Source organism: Rattus norvegicus, chromosome 18 (genome assembly GCF_036323735.1).
Source record: "Rattus norvegicus strain BN/NHsdMcwi chromosome 18, GRCr8, whole genome shotgun sequence".
NCBI lineage: Eukaryota > Metazoa > Chordata > Mammalia > Rodentia > Muridae > Rattus > Rattus norvegicus.
The window spans coordinates 15,401,308-15,422,210 of NC_086036.1; the positions used below are offsets into that span (position 1 = coordinate 15,401,308).

At 45.1% G+C, this 20,903-nt stretch overlaps 1 protein-coding gene and 2 long non-coding RNA genes across 5 annotated transcripts in view; 1 reads left to right on the forward strand and 2 right to left on the reverse strand.

Moving 5' to 3' along the window:
- Mapre2 (microtubule-associated protein, RP/EB family, member 2) overlaps nucleotides 1–20,903 on the forward strand; it is a 140,805-nt gene that overhangs the window by 97,806 nt on the left and 22,096 nt on the right. For all 3 annotated transcript variants that reach the window (XM_039097097.2, XM_039097095.2, NM_001101000.1), the window contains 2 exons: nucleotides 377–522; nucleotides 4,573–4,786. In XM_039097097.2, the coding sequence (XP_038953025.1) occupies nucleotides 377–522; nucleotides 4,573–4,786 (360 nt within the window). The remainder of the gene's footprint in view (nucleotides 1–376; nucleotides 523–4,572; nucleotides 4,787–20,903) is intronic.
- LOC134482918 (uncharacterized) lies at nucleotides 1,612–4,573 on the reverse strand. The gene is made up of 2 exons (XR_010059650.1): nucleotides 1,971–4,573; nucleotides 1,612–1,849 (listed from the first exon to the last, which is right to left on the reverse strand). It is a non-coding gene; the product is annotated as an uncharacterized LOC134482918 (long non-coding RNA).
- LOC134482917 (uncharacterized) lies at nucleotides 11,837–15,894 on the reverse strand. The gene is made up of 2 exons (XR_010059649.1): nucleotides 14,102–15,894; nucleotides 11,837–13,570 (listed from the first exon to the last, which is right to left on the reverse strand). It is a non-coding gene; the product is annotated as an uncharacterized LOC134482917 (long non-coding RNA).

Below are 20,903 nucleotides of genomic sequence, written 5' to 3' on the forward strand. Positions count from 1 at the left end.
CCCCCCTCATGGTTACATGTCCTGTGCTTTTTCTTCTTAAGTCCACTTTGATGACAGGGAGCAGGACAGCAACAAGATAAAAGGACAAGGGTGTGTCCCTTTCCCCTGATAGACGCAGCAGGAATTGTTCTTAACACAGCTGCTTTGGCATCTGTGGAGGACTCCACATGCTCGTCATGAGAACCGAAGACATGGTGGCCCTGACAAAGAAGTGACGGGTTCTTCCCTCCGCTACCCAACCCCTGCTGTCCACAGGGTGTAGTGGCAAAATGTGTGCAGGAGGCTGTGCTCTGTAACACATCGCCTGTACTCATGGCTGCCGTCTCATCTTGGGTACAAGCCAGGCTTATCAGTCCCTCTCATTGCCTCTTTCTAGGAGCGGCCTACTGCCAGTTCATGGACATGCTCTTCCCGGGCTGTATTAGTTTGAAGAAAGTAAAATTCCAAGCAAAGTTGGAGCACGAGTATATCCACAACTTTAAACTTCTGCAAGCGTCCTTTAAACGGATGAATGTTGATAAGGTAAGAGGTTTGCTAATGTCCCTGGCATGTACCCTTTAAAATTGCCTTTAATATTTCATTCGTTTTGGATTGTGTGTGTGTGCATTCATATGTGGGTCTGTAGTGTAAGTGCAGTTCCTGCAAAGCCCGTAAGAGGCTGTGGGATTCCCCAGGAGTCACAGTTACAGGAGACTGGGAGCCATCCAACGTGGTGCTGGGAATTGAACTCCAGTCCTCTGAAAGAACACCACAGATACCTTCGTCATCTATCCAGCACCCTTAAATACTTTGTAATAAAAAATGAAGAAGTCTAAGAACACATCCATGTGAGATATACTTAGATAACTCCCCCTCGGGGAGGGGCGGGAGGATGTCTGTACATACATAAACAACAGCTCTGAGTTCCCTATGCATGTGAGGTTTTAGTTTTAAGAAGTCCTTAATCCTGCAGCCATTAGACAAACCTCTTAGCAGGAATCCTAAATGTTATAGCCCGCTGTTAGCTTCTCAGTGTTGCAAATGAGGAGCTTTTATGTTTACCAGATGTCGCTGGAGTTCTTTGAGCATTTTGTTCCTTTGGAAAAACAACTTGTTAACTGGGGGACCCATCCTGGATATGAATCTCCATTTCAAGACTGAAGCAAGTAATTTACATTTTCTAACTGTCTAACGGGACTCCTCTGTAGTAGAGGACTCGGACCCTCCTTCCTTGTGGTTCAGGTACCTGGGGGATGCAGGCAACAGCGGCCAGCATAGCGCATTCCTTAGACTCCAGCCTTTATGAATGTTGCTTTTCTCCTTCAGATTATAATTTTGCCTTAGAGTGACACAGATGGAAATCTTTTGTGTCCGCTTCCTACAGCGCTAAGACCCACTGGTCTCTCCAGGAGTGCTGGCTGCTATCCAGATGTTCACTTACTAATATGTGTCCGTTATTTAGGGTTTCTCGCTCATGAAGAGTACCTCTTAGAATGAACTAGCATAACAAGCCATGAATTGTGAATAAGGGGAAAGAGATAAGCCAGCAGAGAAGAAACGAAACTCTTTGAAAAACATATTAATAAAAGGAATAAATAGGCCACAGGGTAAGAAACAGATACTAGGTTATAAGACATGAAGGCTGGAGGAAAGTTTAATAATTCAATACAGCTCACTGCTTTCCTAAGTAAGAAGCATTCCTCCCAGGATGTCAAGAAAATCTGGCTTCTTCGTTTGTCAGAATTCATCTTCTATATTGTATGCTCTTAGCCACCCAGGGTAGTTCGTTCCAGCTGCTTTGAAGTCTGAGGCTGGAGGATTGCTCAGGCCTAAGAATTTCAGAACATCCTGGACAATACATGCAAGACCACTATTTCAAATCAAAAAGAAAAAATGTTTCTCTGAAAAGTCTTAGCTTTTATTCCTTTCCCCTTTGTCTAATTTCCAAGTAGTCCTTTCCCAGCCCACCCAGCCATGGGAGCTCTCCTTACTTTTAGGAAACACCTATTTTCTTTCCCTTTTAAATCCTTTCTTGTTCATTAGAAAGGAGAAACACCAGTCCATAGGTTTCTGGCTGGAACTTGCTGTAAATCAAGTCAGAGAGCTTTGTGCATCTTCCTATAAGTGGACACACAGAAGAGCTAAGAATGTTGAAAACCAAGTTTGCGGTGGGAGGAGACTGTCCTCCCAGCCTATCAGCTCCCCTAGCCACAAGATGCTAGCGCAGGATTGTCAAATCCCTAGAGAGACACAGTATCATGTACCTATCATGTCTGCTCCAGGGTTTGGTTGAAGCTTATGTCCCCGAAACAAGGAATGCAAAGTGAAGTGGAGAAGCAAGAGCTTCTGCACGCCTCCATCACGTAAAGGTTCCACACGTAGGCAGCAAGTTGCTTCAGTTGTCCACGAAGGACACTTACCCAATCAGGCTCTTCACAAGCAAACCGTAAAATCCCAAAGGCATCAACTGTAATGAAATACACAGGGAAGCCAGGGAAGTGTGAATGGGGCAGGAATCCTTCCATCAAGGGTTCAAGGGAAGCGAGAAGAGGGGACACGGCAGCACCAGAACCAGGTGCAGCTTGATGGAAAAATGTCCCTTCCAGAAACTTCTTTTTTGTTCTGCACCTCTGTTGGTGTGTAACACATCTGCACTTAAACATTTTTGGGAAATTTATTACCGATGACTTAGCTGAGCGTGTACCCTGGGTGCTGCTTCCCTCCTTTTTTTGTTCAAGTTATGATTGATTGATTCTGTTCTCTTTTTTCAATTCTTTCTTTTACCTTTAAGATTATAACATAATTGTATTGTTACCTCCTTCCCTTTTTCCTCTTTCTTCCCGTATGTTAACCCTCCTGGCTCTCTTTCAAATTTATGGCCTCTTTTTTCATTAATTGTTGTTCATGGCGCCAGAAAGTATCGTGCTAGCTTCTAAAAGAGGGGAGAGAGGGACACCAGCATGGCATGAGAACCCTAAGACTGCAGCAGTGGCACTCACAGACGTGAAGGTACCCAAGCAGCTCTCTCCTTGGAGTTAAGACCCTCCCCGAAATAGGAAGCCATGCCTGGGACAGGAAACCGAGTTAAACTTCCCAGAGCTGGTAAAGTTGTGGATCATGGAGGGAGGCACAGACTGTTTTCCTTTGTCTTTAAAGTGGCCCCCTTGGCATTTATGACCATCGATGGCTTATCGTTTCCCAGGTGGCAAGGACTTGTTGCAGAGTTCGTCTCCTCTGTTTCCATTCATGCTATCATCCTACGAAGCTTTGGTTCCCGTGCACCGGGCCTCTGTCTGAATCATGCACACACACATTTGCATCCTGAGTCACAACTTAGTTCCTCGCTCTCTCATGGTTCCCGTCACCCAGTGAGAGGGGAAGTAAAATCCAGCCATTGTGCAATGTGGGACACATGGAACCATTCCATGTCCTTTAATAAAAACGCACAGTGACCCACTGAATTACAGATCAGTAGTCAAGTCCCTCCTATGTCCTTTGTCAAAATCCCAGGGATTCCTGTAAGAGTTAGCAGGGAATCCTGGCTGACTCTGGGCTGGAGTGGAAAGCTCACTCCGAGAAGCCGGGCTTCCTCTCTCCGGAGCTGATGCGTGCTTCCATGACCCTCTTAACGAGCATCTTCCTTTCTGTCTCTAAGCTCCCACGGAGCCCTAGCTGTGCTCCTGGGTGGCTCATTCCTGGGTCCTGCGCTGTGTTAGCTGGGATGCTTGTCTACATTTTAATGAGCTCTGTTCCACATGCCCCATCAGCACAGTGTCTGTTTTTCCTGGCCTGCCCCTGGTTCGTGTGCTGTATCTGGTAGCCATATTCCTTATAAGAGTTTATCTCAATACAACTGGGCCATAGGAATACACTTCAACTTGGAAACAGTACAGCATCTCAGGCCTGACATAACTATACATACCCTATACATGAGGTAAGTCCCTCGACTTGGGATTTGTTGTTTTCTGGTTTTGTTGGTTGGCCTTTTTGAGACGAAACCTTACTATTTAGTTCAGTTTGCTCTCAAACTCATAATCTCGCCATAGTCTCTCAAGTGCTGGGATCACAGGCACGTGCTACAGCAGACCTGGCAGGTCCCCCTCGTCTTGACAACTCGGGTTATTCCTTTTTCAGGGAATATTCAGTTTTACAGGATAATCCACTCTGGGGCTTCTGGGTTGTTGTTGTTGGTTGGTTGGTTGTTTTGTTTTTACCAAGTCTTTAAATAGTTAAAAGTTATATTAATTATAGAATACTGAGAAGACAGGGAACAATTGGTGGTCAATAATTGCAGGCAGTGGGGCCCGGGGAATGCTCAGTGGTTAGGACCACCTGCTACTGGCACAGACGACTCCGGTTCAGTTCCCAGCCCCAGTATCTGATGGCTACAGAGGATCCGGTCAGTGATCTCTCCTGGCCTCAGCAGGCACTGGACACACATGTTTCCCACAGAAGCACCTGAATCAAAGTAAACAAAACACTAAAATTTCTGCTCACAAGAGAATCGCAAGCAAGAGGTTCTTAGGATACAATCCCATAAAACTCCCAGCTAACCTGAGGTTTGTGACTCATGTGGTAAACCTGACATTGCAGGTAATCCCGGTGGAGAAGCTGGTGAAGGGGCGTTTCCAAGACAACCTGGATTTTATTCAGTGGTTTAAGAAATTCTACGATGCTAACTATGACGGGAAGGAGTATGATCCTGTTGAGGCTCGACAAGGGCAGGATGCAATTCCTCCCCCTGACCCTGGGGAGCAGATCTTCAACCTGCCTAAGAAGTCTCACCATGCAAACTCCCCCACAGCAGGTATGTGGCGAGGACAGCTTTCCTTCTCCTCACAGGGAACAGGTCCAACCGTGCCGTGCTTCAGTCTGTGCTGGGGGTAGCAGTACTTTCATGCCTTTGGATGGTTTTCAGTATTGTCTGTGTGAGCATTCTGATTGTTCTATGACCCACTTGTCCTGAGTCTCACGATCTGGATATCGGATATTAAAAAGGCACAGCCGTGCACGCCGTGTCTCATAGCTGCCTGCTAAGATAGTACCCTGAGAATAGATTTCGTTTTCTCTCTTAATTGTCCTGAAAATTTTTTGAGTAGTTTGTTTAGATTCGGACCAAAATATTTTAGTGCTTAATTGCCAGTAAGGCAGATCATAATATGAACTGACACACCGCTAAGTGTGGGTCGTTTTATGGAGATGTTCGAAGGGAATCAGTGAGTGGTTTGTATGTTATTGCAGACATATCATTTATCATGAGTCCTTGTCCTCAAATTTGAAATTATTGAGGATACATACCTAAAACTTTGAGGAGTATTTTAATTTTTATGGATTTAAAAAAACCTCTAAAATATTTTAGAAATATCCTTGCCGTAAACAACCAACTTTACCAGATGACATATGTTCCTGTGAAGTGAGGTCATTGTTATACACACCGATTGTGTGCTAGACCATTAACAGTGAAACACCCAAAACTTTCCACCACAAATGCAGAGCCCACCATCAGACCTATTACGATACAGATTTTTTTATTTCTACCCATTCTACTACAGTCGATATGGATTAGCTATGGGTCATAGTAAGTATTGGTAGCTTTATTATCTATCATACTTTAGCTTCCTACTTAGAAACCTTTTCCCTTTTTTTTTTTCTATTGGAATAAATATCTATATGCCAGGTAATCTGTGTCCCCTGGAAATCTGACATCTCCAAAAGATTTTGACATTGTTTTAAAAAATATTGTTAGAGGTGACAAGATCAGTGTGTATGCTTGCCCAGTCTGTTAGTGTGGGAGGAGAAGAAAGAGAATACATATCTCTGAGAGATATCTGGGAGTGACTGTATTGGGCTTTGATAATGGGTGGGTCCTGGACTGAGCAGTTGAGCTGCCAAGTGTGACTTCCTGGCTTGTCTCCCACACTTGGAAGGATGAGGTTATCATTTAGTGAGTGCTGAAAGAGAGCTAGAGCTGAGAAGACACTGTTTATTTTAACATACTGAGTTTCAGGTTTCTTTGCAGTATCCAAAAGATGATCTAAATGACCAGTGTGTGTGTGTGTGTGTGTGTGTGTGTGTGTGTGTGTGTGTGTGTGTGTGTGCGTGTGCGCGCGCGCGCGTGCGCAGGGACACAAACAAGAGATATACATTTGAGAGTGTTGCATACACTGAAACTGGAAGTGAATACAGAAAGATAAAGGGAGGGCGCCTTCAGGAATTCCTAACAATTACAGAGTGAAGGGGAAGAAATGTCCGTGGAATGCAGAAAAAATGCCAAAAAGATCAGAAGAGTCTAAGGAGTGGCTTTCAGGGAAGCAGAAAGAAGAAGACAGAATGACCCATGGTCTCTAACTCTGCTGAGGAGTCGCTCGGCTTGAGAATCATCTGTGGAGCGATGAGAAGAGGCCTGTGTTGGGGAATGAGTTGGACAAAAGGCTCTGCTTCAGTGTCCAAGTCCAGGTTTGGAATGAATGAGCCACACCACGGAAAAGCACTGAGCCCTGATCTCTGGGAGTCAGACATATGTGAAGGGAAGAAGCTTTTTTGAAAGGAAGAACACAGACAAAGTCAGAAAAATTGAAGTCATTAGTACTATGTGAAGTGGAGAGACCTAGAATCCTCTTCTTCCTCCCACAATCATACTGTGACCTTAATTCTTTTTGCCTCAGCTCCAGCACTTGCCTTCCAAGCAGAACTGCAGTCTGTTGCCTTGTCCCCATTCTCCAAGAATTCTTTCATCTGTGTCTCACAGAACAAACAGTAGGAAGTTTCTAGAAAGAGGGTCATGAATATTAATTGCAGAAATATGATACAGGGAAACTTGAAAATAGTATGTAGAGAGCCGAGTCCTACAGCGTAATTAATAATCTTTCACAGAATGAATGCTCTGAGATACTGTGCCCCAGAGTCTACATGGCGGCCAATGGTATTCTTTCGTGTTTGTTTAAAGGACAGCATTATCAGGTTTGTAAGATCAGAGTAGAATCTCTGGTGAGCCAGGGATGAGAGAAAGAGGAAAGCTTAGAGGACCATGACCCTGAACGTGAAGACAAGGGCTCAGGAGACGCTGAGGTCAAGGGCTCAAGTGGGGAGTTAATGGGAAAGGGAAGATGTATTTTTCTGGAGCAGAAGCGAAGGGAGAGGCTGGATGAAAATAAGCCATAGGGAGATTGGGAGGCAAAATGTCGGAGACAAAATGTCATGCAGGACCAGCTGGACACGGGCTTCAGTCAGCATCCTTCAGAGCTGGAGTAGAGCCGGTGCTGGTGGTCTGACCTCCCAGGGCCAGGATTGGGAGGCCTGTGAAGTGAGCAGAACTCGGGCAAGAACCTAAGGCAGGCTGCTCTCTCTTCCCTAATGTCGGCTTCTGTGGCTGTTACTAGTGGACAGGTTGGCTTTGAAACCTTTAGTCAGTCTTTAATTCCAATACTAAACCTCAGGATATTTTTCTTCCACAATCCTAACTCTTCTTTTTTTTTTTTAAACTTCTAACATTTCCATCTTTCATCTAGAACTCTGGCCAGCCCTCTCAGAAAAGCCACAGAGGAACTTGTCCTCTTCAATGAAATGCCACGAACCTGAGAAAGAACTCTGTGTTTTCCAGAATTCACTTTCTCGGGTGACAAAACATAGGAAACATACTGAAATCGACAGTTAATAAATAGGATTTTTTTTTATGTCCCAGAATTCAGGAACGCAAATTAATCACTCCCCTTTATTCAAATATGTCCTGAATATTAGACATTGTGGGGCAGTAAAACGTTACTGGAGAAAAATTACCACAAGACATACATCACATGCAGGACACCATTTTAAGGACCGTAGTTGGAGAAAGGCCCCTTAGAAGTGCACAGGCCCTGCCTTTTCTCCAAGTCCTGCATTCAGACATTGGGAACAAGGCCAAGGAAATGTAAATCAAAATGTTTCCCAAAAGTCAGGAGCGGTGCTGCAAACCTATAAATAGAAGCCTGTGCTTTAGTCAAGGCTTCCAGGGACTCTCTCAGAATCATTCCCCTTTGATCGAGACATGCATATTATTGGAAATGAGGCTGTGATACTGAGAGCATCATCCTTTTACAGAGACGAGGACATCAGTTCCCGACACGTGACCGACCTATCACAGGATTTGTAGGTGCCAAGCACAGCAGTGAAAGATTTAAGAGTCTCAAGTTCAGAGGTCGATCAGAGAGCCTGCTAGCCTGGCTCCGTGTTTCAGATCCAGCCGTGCACGCGTCCCACATGTGTGCGTTTGAATGTGATGTAGTAGGACTCAGGGTTCTCTTAGAATTCTCTATTCAGAACACTGACCCTAATGTCTTTAATGCGGTCTTGATGTATACGGTCAGAGTTGTCCTTCACCCAAGGCTATAAAGGCTACCCGCCCCCAATCCTGTTTTCAACCATGTAAGCCATTACATATTTCCATGGATACAGACAATCAAAAAGAGATCAGGGTTTCGATATGAAAACAGAATGATACTAGATATTACTGGTCTAGAACCAGGTGTTTGATTATCCGCATCCATGGAAACAGCAACGACTTGTCTAGCTGAAAACAGGAGGTGGGTTAGCATTTTGGAATACTCGATTTTTTTGCACTGGATGAATCTCTCCTCACAGATATGCCTTGAGCTAATTTAACATGCATGCCAGCATGAAAATGTCTTGTGTGTGTGACAAAGGGACCAGATTAGAGTGGGAAAGTGATGGGCAGTATAATGTTCATTTAATAATAGCAGAGGGGATCCTGTCTGTGCTAACAAGGACGGGAAATCCTGTGTCTGCAGTGTGGACTTCTGCGGTGTGCTATGTGGCCCACAGAAGGCTTCCTGTGTAAAATCAGTGCTCTCTGCACATTTGGTGCATTCTTTATGAGAGTGAGCGAGGCTTCTCTGCCATTTCAAGTCAGGTAAAAGCTTTCCTCCTGTGGCCTCAAAGCAGCATAAAGTTGGTTGGTCTCTGTGTGTAGGTGGGCACACCTCCGCTGTAATCAACTTTATATAAACAGGTTTCAGATCAGCGTGAATAGCTGCCGAGTAACATCGATTCTGACTGAATTCTGAGGAATTGTGTTGTCCCAGTTTCTAACCTGCCACCTGCAGCCAGCCGTGCATTTAAATGCACACGTTACGGGGATAGCTGTCTGTTAGGTGTCAGCATCCTTGTGAGTCGTGATATTTACAAGGGTAGTTGCCCTGATCCGACCTGCAATTCCATAGCTGTTCTAGAGAGATTGCCTTTATGTGTGAAGACTCAATACTTAAAAGGAAATTCAGCATTATGGTTCCTATGGCAACAGCAGCTCAGACATGTCGTAGATTCACATACACTAATGTATTTAAATCAGACTCCCAAGTATAAATATAGTTAGACTTAGAGTTGCTATGGGGATTGACTTTTTTCCTTCAAAACCAGTGCATCAGCCTTAAAATCAGGTTAGGAAGAAATGCTAGTAGTTCCAAAACAGATTGTACCCAGTGTCAACTGGGTGTCTAAATAATCCTCATCAAACCCCTAAATGTAGGTTGTAGTAAATCCTAATAGTGTCTTTTAGAAACTGTATAGAACACCGAATATTCCCACTCAGTTGCTCCAAGCTCTTGGTTCAGTTTTTTTTGTTTGTTTGTTTGTTTGTTTTTTGGTTCTTTTTTTTGGAGCTGGGGACCGAACCCAGGGCCATGCGCTTCCCAGGTAAGCGCTCTACCACTGAGCTAAATCCCCAGCCCCCTTGGTTCAGTTTTGAAATGTGACCGTGTCTCCATCTGTTTGCTGAGCAGTGTACAAGCAGTGCTCGAACGTCTGAAATCGAGGTGGGCAGCATCTCTCACCCTCTTTAGGGAAAGGGAAGTTGCTGTGCTTCTCAAAAAACCGTAGTGCCAAGTGTGGTGGTACATGCCTTCAATCCCAGCACACGGGAGGCAGAGGCAGGCAGATCTCTGTGAATTTGAGGCCAGCCTGGTCTACAGAGTGAGTTCCAGGACAACTGGGGATACCCAAGAGATTCAGTAATCACAGTGGGGCTTTTGTTGTTGTTGTTGTTTTGGTTTATTTGTTTGTTTGTTTGTTTTGCCTCATTCTGGTCTTGGTTTTATAGTTCAGAATATGTCCCTTTTAAAATACCAAATGTATTTGAAAAGAATATAACAATCCATTTGAACAGTCCTTGGCAAATTACGTAAAACCAAGGAGTTTGACGGTGTACTTCAGATTCTCCACAGTTTACTGGGAGGGGCTTGTCTATCCCAAATAACTGTTGTAGAAATAATTTTTAGTCTTTCTACATTGGTTGTGAAACTGTGCCTTCCTTTAATTCTGGCTTTGTTTTTAAAGAGTCTTTTACTAGTGCATATATATTTATGATTAAGTTGTCCTATTGAATTGCACTAATGTTTTTGAAACAACTCTTTGTCTTAAGAACGATAAGGACAATATAGCTACTACTGTTTTTTTTTATATTTATGGTTTGAATGGTTTTTAATGAGGTAAATATCCTTATTTATTAAATACCCACCTATCTGCGTCTTTATAGGTAAAATGTGTCTTTAACCATCATATAATTGGGCCCTGCCTTTTAATTCACTTTGGTAATCTCTGCCTTTTAGAGTGATTAGTCCATTTATATTTAGTGTAACTAGTGGTTTTTCTTGATTTAAATCTACCAAATTATTATTAGTTTCCTGTTTGTTTCTCTGTTACTAAAAATTTTAGGTTTTATATTTTACCATATCCAGTTTCCTCATTTCAGAACATTTACATTCCATACATATTCTCTGAACTGAGGAGCCGTTAACATTTCTTACAGTGACAGGCTCAGCAGTAAAACATTGTCAGCTTTCTCTGTAAAGATCTTTATTGTGTATTCATTCCTAGTGTTTGTACTAAATGAATCACTTCAGCATTTCCTCTAGTACTTTAAAGATCCTGTGGCCTGGGGCTGGGGATTTAGCTCAGTGGTAGAGCGCTTACCTAGGAAGCGCAAGGCCCTGGGTTCGATCCCCAGCTCCAAAAAAAAGATCCTGTGGCCTTTAAACGTGTGCACGACATGATTGGCCTTTCCCCAAGCTTTTCTCCTTGACTTTGGTTTTCTGTTTTAACTGTGGTGCCTGACCACGATTAATGTGGAGATCTTTACCTTTCCTGACTCTGTACGTCAGGAAAGCACATCTCTGTCAAGTATCAGTGGAGCACGCAGCCCCTGCCCCTCACCACCATGATATTCCATGGCCAGCACATTAAGACAAGGCTCTGTTGCTGACCTGCATGAGGTCGCTACCCCTTAGCTGTGTCAAGGCCAGGAGAAAAATTTAAGGAAATTCTCTAATGGCCCAGAAGAGATACCACTAGGGATTAGATACTGTCTTATCAAGCACTAATCAAGCCTGTAGTTCTCTACTGATGTTTGAGCTGCTATAGTTACATAAATTCATCCTATAAACAACAGGAGTATGTTTCTTGCAAAGAGGGCCAGCAAGTTCAAAAGTAAGGTGCTAGAAGATTCAGTGTCCGATGAGGACCTGGTTCCCACAGAACTGTTCATAAACGATGCCTTCCACTGTGTCCGGGGATGAGTCAGTGCTTCTCAAGACAAACTCTCTTGAGCCTTTCTTCTAAGAATACTGCTTGCGTTCCTTTTGTCCTCGTGACTTCCTCTCCTCTGGAAGGCTTCACCTCGTAAGACTATTCTATTAAGGGGGATTTTAAATATATCTTGGTGTGGGGGTGGGGAGCAAGGTTTTACAACATGCCACCTACCAGTATTAGTCACAAAACCATAGCATAGCATAGGAGTAGGACTCTACCAGATCGCACTTTCAGGACACCTGAGTTTAGAATATCAAAACACAAGCAAAGAAGCCAGAAGAAGTCAGGAATGTCAAATCGGAGCCTCTGACAGTGTCTGTCTTTATTGTCTGAGTTTGATTGCTGGCATGGCATTTTAGATAGATGATGTGAAATCAGTTCCTGGTTGTTTTCTCTCTCTCTCTCTCTCTCTCTCTCTCTCTCTCTCTCTCTCTCTCTCTCTCTCCTTATTTGCTTTCTTGAATCAACGTCACATGCATAGTTTTCTTTAAAACTAGATTTTTAGAAATTCTGGAGATCAGAAGCTATAAAATGCTGTAATGTTGCTGTCCTGTAACTCATAAAATCTCACTCCCCCGACCCCAGTCAAACTTTTTCATGAACTTTAGGGGTTATTTCAATTAGAGAAGGAATATGTCCTATCCGTGGGTATCTGTGCATTGGGCAGTCAGCACCACCTGCTGTAAGCTTCAGGTTAGCCTCACTCAGACAGATGGCCGTTAATATCAGCCTCGTTTTAGCATCTGGGAATCTGGAACCAGAACTTCAGTAACTTGTCTACATGAGAGACATGGGATCTGGGGTGTGACGCTGATTCCAGAACCCTTGCTCCTTCCTGGACCTCCTCTCGGACTTCACAGACGTATACACATACGTTGTGTATCAGTGAAACATACAAAACCACATTGTGAGGTTCAACAAGGAGGATGAAGGCTGCAGGTATCACTGAGAGATGACTCTGGGAGTGGCATACATGCTTTTGATGTCTACGGCATCCTCATTCTTTGTCTGTTGTCACTTTAAGTGAGAAGACGTGTACTGTATCTTAGTGTGTTCATGAATGCAGAAAATGTGAAGTTACTTGTTCCTGAGTGTTTAGCTCCGGTTTCCAGATTTTCCCCATCCAAATACATCTCCGAACAAATGGTATGAGAGATACTGACATTAAAAAAAAAAAGCCTGACGAACAAAACTGGCAGATATTTCCACCCAAGAGGACTGGTAGTGGCCCCTCCTGCAGCCTTGGGTCCTCTTATAAAACAGCGTGGGTTGTTCCTGCGTGGACACTCGCTGTGTGTGCTGAAGTATGTCTTCCTCTTCATAGGCTGCTCCTTGTCTCTGAATAATACAGTAGTGAGAGTTGGCTTCTCTTCTGGCAGCGAACCTCATCAGTTCTCAAAGGGAAATGGCATCGCAGTCACTCTTGGAGTCCCTCTCGTCATCCCACAAGCAGGCTGTGACAACGTGCCCCTGAACCGGCTTTTGCTATAAGCGTCTTTCTTAATCATTTAGTATGTCGGGCAAAGTAAAGAGCTGTGTGTGTGTGTGTGTGTGTGTGTGTGTGTGTGTGTGTCTGCGTGTGCGCGTGTGCGCGTGCATGAATATATATTGTGTGTATGCAAATGTGCATGTATGCATGTGAGTGAAAAATATAAATTTGTATTAAAAATATAAATGTGTATGTGTGTGTGAATATATATATATTGTGTGTGACTGCAAGTGTGTATTTGTATTGTATATGAATATGTATTGTATATATGTATATATAGTGTCTGTACACATGCATGTGTGCATGTGTATATTTGTGTGTGTGAATATATATATATATATCATGTGTGTGTATGTGTGTGTACGTGTGTACACATGTGTGTCACAGCATTATAAAGAGGCCAGTGGATAATCTTTAGGAGTTCTCACTTTCCACCCCGTTGAAGCAGGGTCTCTCACTGTTTCTGCACTGCCCTCCAGGCCACTGTCAGCAAGCTTCCAGACTCTTCTCTTGGCATCCATCTCACTGCAGGAATGAATGCGAGATTACAGGTGTACGGGCTGAACCTGGCTCTATACATGGCTTGTCATGATTAGGGTCATCAGGCTTGGGCGGCCAAGCGCCTTTCCCCACTGAGCCAGCTTCCCAGCCGGAAAAGGCAATGAATGCATAGCACTTTACATAGTCCCTTTGAAGGAACTTCTGTCTTTTAGTCACTGTCCACAGGCTGACACAGGGAAACCCATCTGTCTGTTGAACTTGAGTCACTGCAGTATTCATTTCTGTCAAGGGAAAATCTGCACATTCAAAGTCTGTCCAGCTGTTTCTGTCGTCTGCAGTGCTGCACCTCACTGTAACTTAGGAAACAACAGTATCTACATAGCAGCTCAGAAAACACCAGAACAGCAGACAGTTCCTATTTTTGTGACAGCTGAGACATTGAAAGGGATTCTGAGGTACATGGTGATCCCAACAAGACCCATATGTTTGGAGGAGTTGTCATGGGAGGAAACTGAGGAGAGTGTGCTCCCTCCACGAGTGTTTGAGGAAACCCACCTGAACTGGCCTTGCAGCTTCTACAAAGGTTTTCCAGGAAAAGAAAACCTCAGCCGAGACTTAAGGATGAGTAGAGGTGAGCCAGATGAGAGGCATGGCCAAGAACATTCCAGACAGAACAGAGTGTTGAGGTCACAAGAGAATGTGTTCAGTTCAGTGAAGCACATGTCGTTTTGCTTGGATGTTTTGAGCCATGAGGCTGTAGAGGTAAACAGGTCCCTTGTTGCCGCTTTCAAAAATGTCAAAGTTTGGCACCTTGAAACAGCAAAGGTGGTGTCTCACAGTGCAGCACAGCTCAGCTGGGTTCTCTGATCTGCAACCCACAGGCAGCAACCCAGCATCCACAGGGCTAGGATCTCATCGGTGGCTCGCCTGGAGAAGGAGTCGCGTGCTGTTGTTTGTGGACCCATGGGGCTGAGTCTCTCTGGGTTCTTTCCGCAGGCCACTCTCGCTTGGTTCCCGGAAGTCACCTGCACAACGCCAATGTGGGCCTTTCCAACAAAATGCTTACTCCTCAGGAACTGCTACTTCGTGAGCAGGAGGGACAGCCCGCCCGGTGTGTGTGCTAGCGAGAGAACATAGTGACAGAACAGCGAGCGTGCCTTCCCATCACCTTTGTCAAAGTCTCTTGGTCCCCACCACCGTGTTCTAGGATTGATGTTCTGTGAATGCGAAAGCAGCAGCAGAGATCTCTGGGATGGGTATCACGTTCAGGACGGTTTGTCACAGAGGATCACAGAGCTCGCACTTTTATAATGGGGTCTGCCGGAAGGCTAAAGCGGTGTTTGCTCTGCTTTACGGGACCAGACACAGAAGGGGCATGCTCACATATCAGCTTACAACCTCAGTACCAGCTCTGACTGCAGAGAAAAGAAGACAGCAGCCTGAGATGGTGGCTGCAGTGTGTGCTGTGAAGGCTTCGGGGAGTATAGTCAACACAGCGCAAGGATTAGCGGTGCACCGGGAGTGAAGGGGAAAGGCAGTGTTGGGAACTGTTAATGCGCATGCGTGGTCGGCTTGGTAGATGGCTGTTAGAAGCCACAAACCCTGGTACAGAAGCCAGACTCGGTATGTAAAGGAGACTGGGTAGCCGAAGTGTGCTCTGTTCACCCTCTCGCATCCTGTCAGAACAGCTCCGACACTTTTCTGGGAAGTCCAGACAAGATTGTGTTATTGGGAACACAACAGGCTTAGCACCATCAGAAGAGGGAGATTGAGTGTCAACAGGCACTCAGGCTGGAATTGAAGGCAGCACAACTAAAGTAATTAAGCACGGAGGTACCCCAGAAATGGCCATGTTACTTCATAAGCTTCCTTCTTAAACGAGCGCTGCATGCCAGAAGTGCAGTGGCGCCCACGATGGTGTCGTCATGGCAACACCCGTGTGTCTTTATTCTCTGTGGGCTGGCTCAGTCTGCTGGCTCCATCAGCCACTCCCTTTCCCGCTACTGCAGAAACAGGCAAGGGGCTGCTGCTGTCAATTAGTGCTGGGATAGGATGTGGGAACCATTCCTCGGGGTGAAAGAATCCTCATTGTTTTTATTTCTCTGAGGGCCAACTGAAAAATACAAATTTAAGCCAAGGTGGTGATTGGTTTTGGCATGTAATATGTTTGAAAGCCGGGTTAATCTTCCACCAAGGTGCGAGAAGCATGGAAAGTCAACAGTTTATTGCAAAACATACATTCCACATTGAAATGGCTATTTAAAAGTTATGATTTCAAAATCCTGAGCCATTTCGAGACACTAAGCGCTTCCTTGAATGTTCCTCCTCTGTGAGAAATTCTCTGAAACCAAAGTGACTCAAGCAGAGTCTGGAAAACACTGGAGAATCACATGATTGCCTAAAAATAAGTAATCATCGCCAGCAGGGACCGTGAGCAGGGCAACAGAGACAGCATGTCAGGGCACCCACTCAGGCATGCTCTGTGAGCTCAGCTTCCACCCAGCCATCCCAGGGGCTGCCTTTGTGTAGGCTGGTCAGCTGGGGGAGGGGGTCCTGAGGGGTCCTCCAGTACTGCTTACTCTTCTGTGACGGCCACACCCTCAGCAGTGTGCACGCCTGCCTTTCAGGGAGCCTCTGTAGTAGGCTGTCCCAGGGCAGAGCCGTTTATCACTCTGTATAATGTCCCCAGAGCAGTGACTGGGCGTGGCCGGCTCCCAGGTCTGTCTCTGCCTGCCTTCCCTTTGGAATCAGTAGCACATGGTACCCATCTGAGAATGTTTCCTTTCTTTTTCTTCTGTTAACACTAGTATTACCCAAAATATAGATTGTGTAAAAATGGGCATCTGGCAGCTGCAGTAAACAGAGTAGAATAAGGTTTTTAAACTACAACATCTCAAACGCTGTCCCAGACAAAACCAAATCTGTGGCGAATGTACCGAGAGGAATGAATGCACTGCTCCTTACCGGCCTTTTGTGGGTCTGCCCTCCCAGTCTGTTCTGAGAGCAGAGACGTGACCTTTGACACCCTCTGCCCAGGGTCCTGGATCCTGATGGAAGCCAGAAGGACCTGGGCATCCGCCCTCCAGTGTGACTCTGTAACTCTGCCCTGTGCATTCTCCGCCAAGCAACCTGAGCTGCTGGTGAGACAGCACCCAAACACAGTAGGCCTGCACACTGGCCCCTACCTGGTGAGACAGCACCCAAACCACACAGTAGGCCTGCACACTGGCCCCTACCTGGTGAGACAGCACCCAAACCACACAGTAGGCCTCCACACTGGCCCCTAGCTGGTGAGACAGAACCCAAACACAGTAGGCCTGCACACAGCCTGTTCCTCTCCCTGCTTGGTCAGGTGGCTGCTTCGTTTGCTTCCATCACATCCTGGTTTAAATCCTCTCTCTTGTTGAGGTCTTAAGGACCAAAGGGTGACTCCTGCCTCTTCTGTATCCTTTGCAGGGATCCTGGAGGACATTCTAAAGGGCATTACCCTCTGTGAGGAGTAAGACTGTTAAAGTGGCCAGCTCCCCGATCCCAACACACATATACACACACATACTCATACATATATGTACACACATATACATACATATATGCACATACACACACTCATCCATACACACATACACACACATATATGTATACACATATGCATACATATATGCACATACACACACTCATACACACATATACACAACATACTCATACATACATGTACACACATATACATACATATATGCACATACATACACTCATACATACACACATACACACACATACTCATACATATATGTACACACATATACATACATATATGCACATACACACACTCATCCATACACACATACACACACATATATGTATACACATATGCATACATATATGCACATACACACACTCATACACACATCATACACACACATAAACACACATACTCATACATATATGTACACATACAACATACACACATACACACACATAAACACACACATACATATATGTAACACATATACATACACACACGCACACACACACATAAACACACACATACATATATGTAACACATATACATACACACACACACACATAAACACACATACTCATATATGTACATACATATACATACATACATACACACACATACACACACGCACATACACACACACATACACCCCTGGCTGATGGCTTTTGCTACCCTGTTGATACACAGAGTTACTGAGCAGACTCAGTTCCAGTGGCCTGTGGAACCCTGCAGGTCTAGGAGAGTAGTTGAAACTGGAAAAAACCGAGAGCTTAGGTAAAAATCACTTAACCGCCCAGCCCAGCCATCCTCACACAGGCAGCTGACTGGGCCTCTTCATCCATCCTGCTCTACTTGATCCCGGAGCAGGGATGCTCTCATTGGCTCTATTAATTACCATCTTATCGTGTTACTGTTTACGGCTATGTTCCCGGATGGATGGAAACTCCACACAGACAGGCATCGTTTGTGTTTCATTCACTACTTGGTGCCAGTATCTATTTAGCCTGCCAACTACATGGTGATTGATTGATTGACTGACTGACTGATTGATGGAGAGAGATAGTTTAAGAACATGCTTGCACTATCTCACTCCGATAGTCACTGTAGTTTCATTGATGTCCTTCCTTCAGTGGAGGAGGGACATCCTGTGCCTTGGAGCTCAGAAGAGGTTGGTGGAGGTTCCAGTAGAAATGAGTCTCTCCTTTGAACCCTGCTGGTTCATTTTCTAGTGTCTGGAATAGGAAGCCAGTACGTTTGAATGCCTTGTTAAGCCAGATCTCATTTGCTGAGGAATGACAGTACTAACAAAGTGGGTGCTATGTACTAGGCTTTGGGGTAAAAGTCGCCCAGATTTTAAGCCAGGAGTAGTGACACACAACTTTAATCCCAGCACTTGGGAGGCAGAGAGCAGTGGGTCTATGAGTTTGAGGCTAGCCTGGTCTATAAAGTGAGTTCCAGGACATCCCATGCAACTCTGCTTGAAACCCTGCTTGAAAACAAACAAACAAACAAAAATTAGGTGGGGGCAGTTCCCGTGTTTAAAGATTGTGTGTTTGTGTAGCGTGATTGTGTTTGCGTGAGTTTAAGGCTACCGGCATGCATGCAGGTGCCCTTGGGGACCAGAACAGGAGGTCATCTCCCCTGGAACTGGAGTTACAGGTGTTTGTGAGCCTGTTGTTGTGGGCGTTGGGAGACTCAAGCGTTTCTAACCGCTGAGCCAGCTCTCTCCATCCCCAGGCATCCTGTGTTTTTACTCCATGGATCCACCAGCTCTGGAAAGCAACATCCTTCTTCCTGTCTTGAGCTTAAAACCCGTAGGGTGGCAGCGAGTCACCCCACTTAGCTAGCAGCAGGTCCAGGGTCCTTTGGACCCATGGGGCAACGGGGATCTGCCGGTAAGTGCCACATCCCACAGTCACCCCAAGACGAGCTGACGGATGCCCAGGGCTATGCCAGGTCTTCGTTCCCACAGGATCAGTGTGGTTCATGCTCTGTGCAGGTCTGGGCTGCTCCAAGAGGCTTCCACTATCAGCTGATACTGAGTACAAAGAGCTGCAGCCTGGCTTTGCTACGGGCTGTCTTGCTGAAGACAGCCAGAAGGGCTCTGAATTGCTTCTTGCAAAATAAACAGCCAGCCTTTCCATGGGCTCATAAAACTAGGGACCCCAGAACCCTGTTAAAATTCCCTTGATAATGAACCTTGAGCCCTGGCCACCTCTGAGACCTTGATATTTTTTCCCCTTGCAGAGTAAAATTAATGGCAGTCTACAAGGTGAGGGAATGGCACCAATTATGAAGCAGAAGACGGAGTCTTTATTCCTCGAATTTGTAGAAGTCAGTATCATATGGGAGTGGTGTGTCTCCTTGCCGTCTGATGGCTCTGGTGTCAACTAATGACAGAGGAAGGCCTTCCTGTGCCCATGGGGCCCCTCTCCTCATCCTCAGTCCAGCCCAGCTGCTTTCACCAGTTCTAGCCTTTTGTTTGATTTTAAAGCAAGTTCATTATCACAATTAAAAGACAAAACATGTGTGCCAAGGTGAAGGGGACCAGGAAGTGATGTCAGATTTCATCCACACATGATTAATCAGTGCATCCGTAAGGAATTGTCCTCCTGCTGTGTTTCAGCTGTCCTAAGGGGTTTTAATGAAGGAGGCTTGTGGGGGTGGAACAGGAGAGGAACGTCTCCCAAAGGAAGGAAGAGGTCAGTGGCTTTGTGTCGGGGCAGGGGATGCGTGTGCCCATACACTTGTGTTTAACACTAACGTCCTTGTCGTGATATTAGTGTCATGTAATTAGCTACTTTTCATTTATGATTTTGGTAAAAGGAGTCCAGCGGACTGTGAGAAGAGTTTCTAAAGTCTTCGAGAACTGTCCGGTAGAAGCAGAGACAACACTGCTCTCATTCGCCTCTTTCTCTCTCTCCCTTCTGAACTGACCCAGCCTCCTTTCTCCAAAATGCAGCATTTTCCATACACATCAAGCAAGCTACTAATTACAGACATTAGACACAGCGATGCTCTGACTTCATGAAGACACTGAATCAAGCCACTCACCCCTTTTTACAACTGTGGTTAAAATATCTTAGAATCATATTTATGCCCCAGATCCTAAAAGCATTCATTAAGATGGGACTGCTCAAAGACAGGCATTGTGAATCATGTCCATCTCCGGCGGGGAAATTTTTGAGAATTACAGGGACTTGGGCAGAGTTTATGTCCATTTTTCTCTGCTTCTGAACCCCCTTTTTATTTTGAAAGGGAAAATTAAGGGGGAGTAGAATAGCTTAAGGGCAGAACAGAGCTACTGCTGATTACAGTCTCAGGACGTCATGAAATGCAGCTCAAAAGGAACAGAAGTGTTTGATAGCTGTGAGGGAAAAAAAAACTGCGTCTAAACTGTAGTCAGAGTGACTGGCTGCACGGCCTTTAAAAGTCATAATGTTTTCCACATGTGCACCCTTGAAGCACAAGACCTGGGAAGACACAGCAGCAGAATCACTGACTGGGATAAGCGTTCGGGTTATGAAGAAGGCAGCCACCATTGAGGACCTGGCCTCTAAATCCAGGACTGGACACTAGACAAGGTGACCAGTCACTCGAGAAGATGGGAAAACAAAAATTAGCTTACATAACTGGATTATACCAACACTAATTTTACAGATACTGATAGCTGCGTTTTCTCGATAATATCCTTAGGGTGGTTGGTCCCAATAAATGAAAAAAAGATACCTGGCCCCAGAAGCTAGATATACTTTAGAGTGTGGATATTTAAAGTAAAAGAGAAGAAGGCACAATAAAGAAGCCAGGTATTCTGAGCTGAGCTGAGCTGAGCTGAGC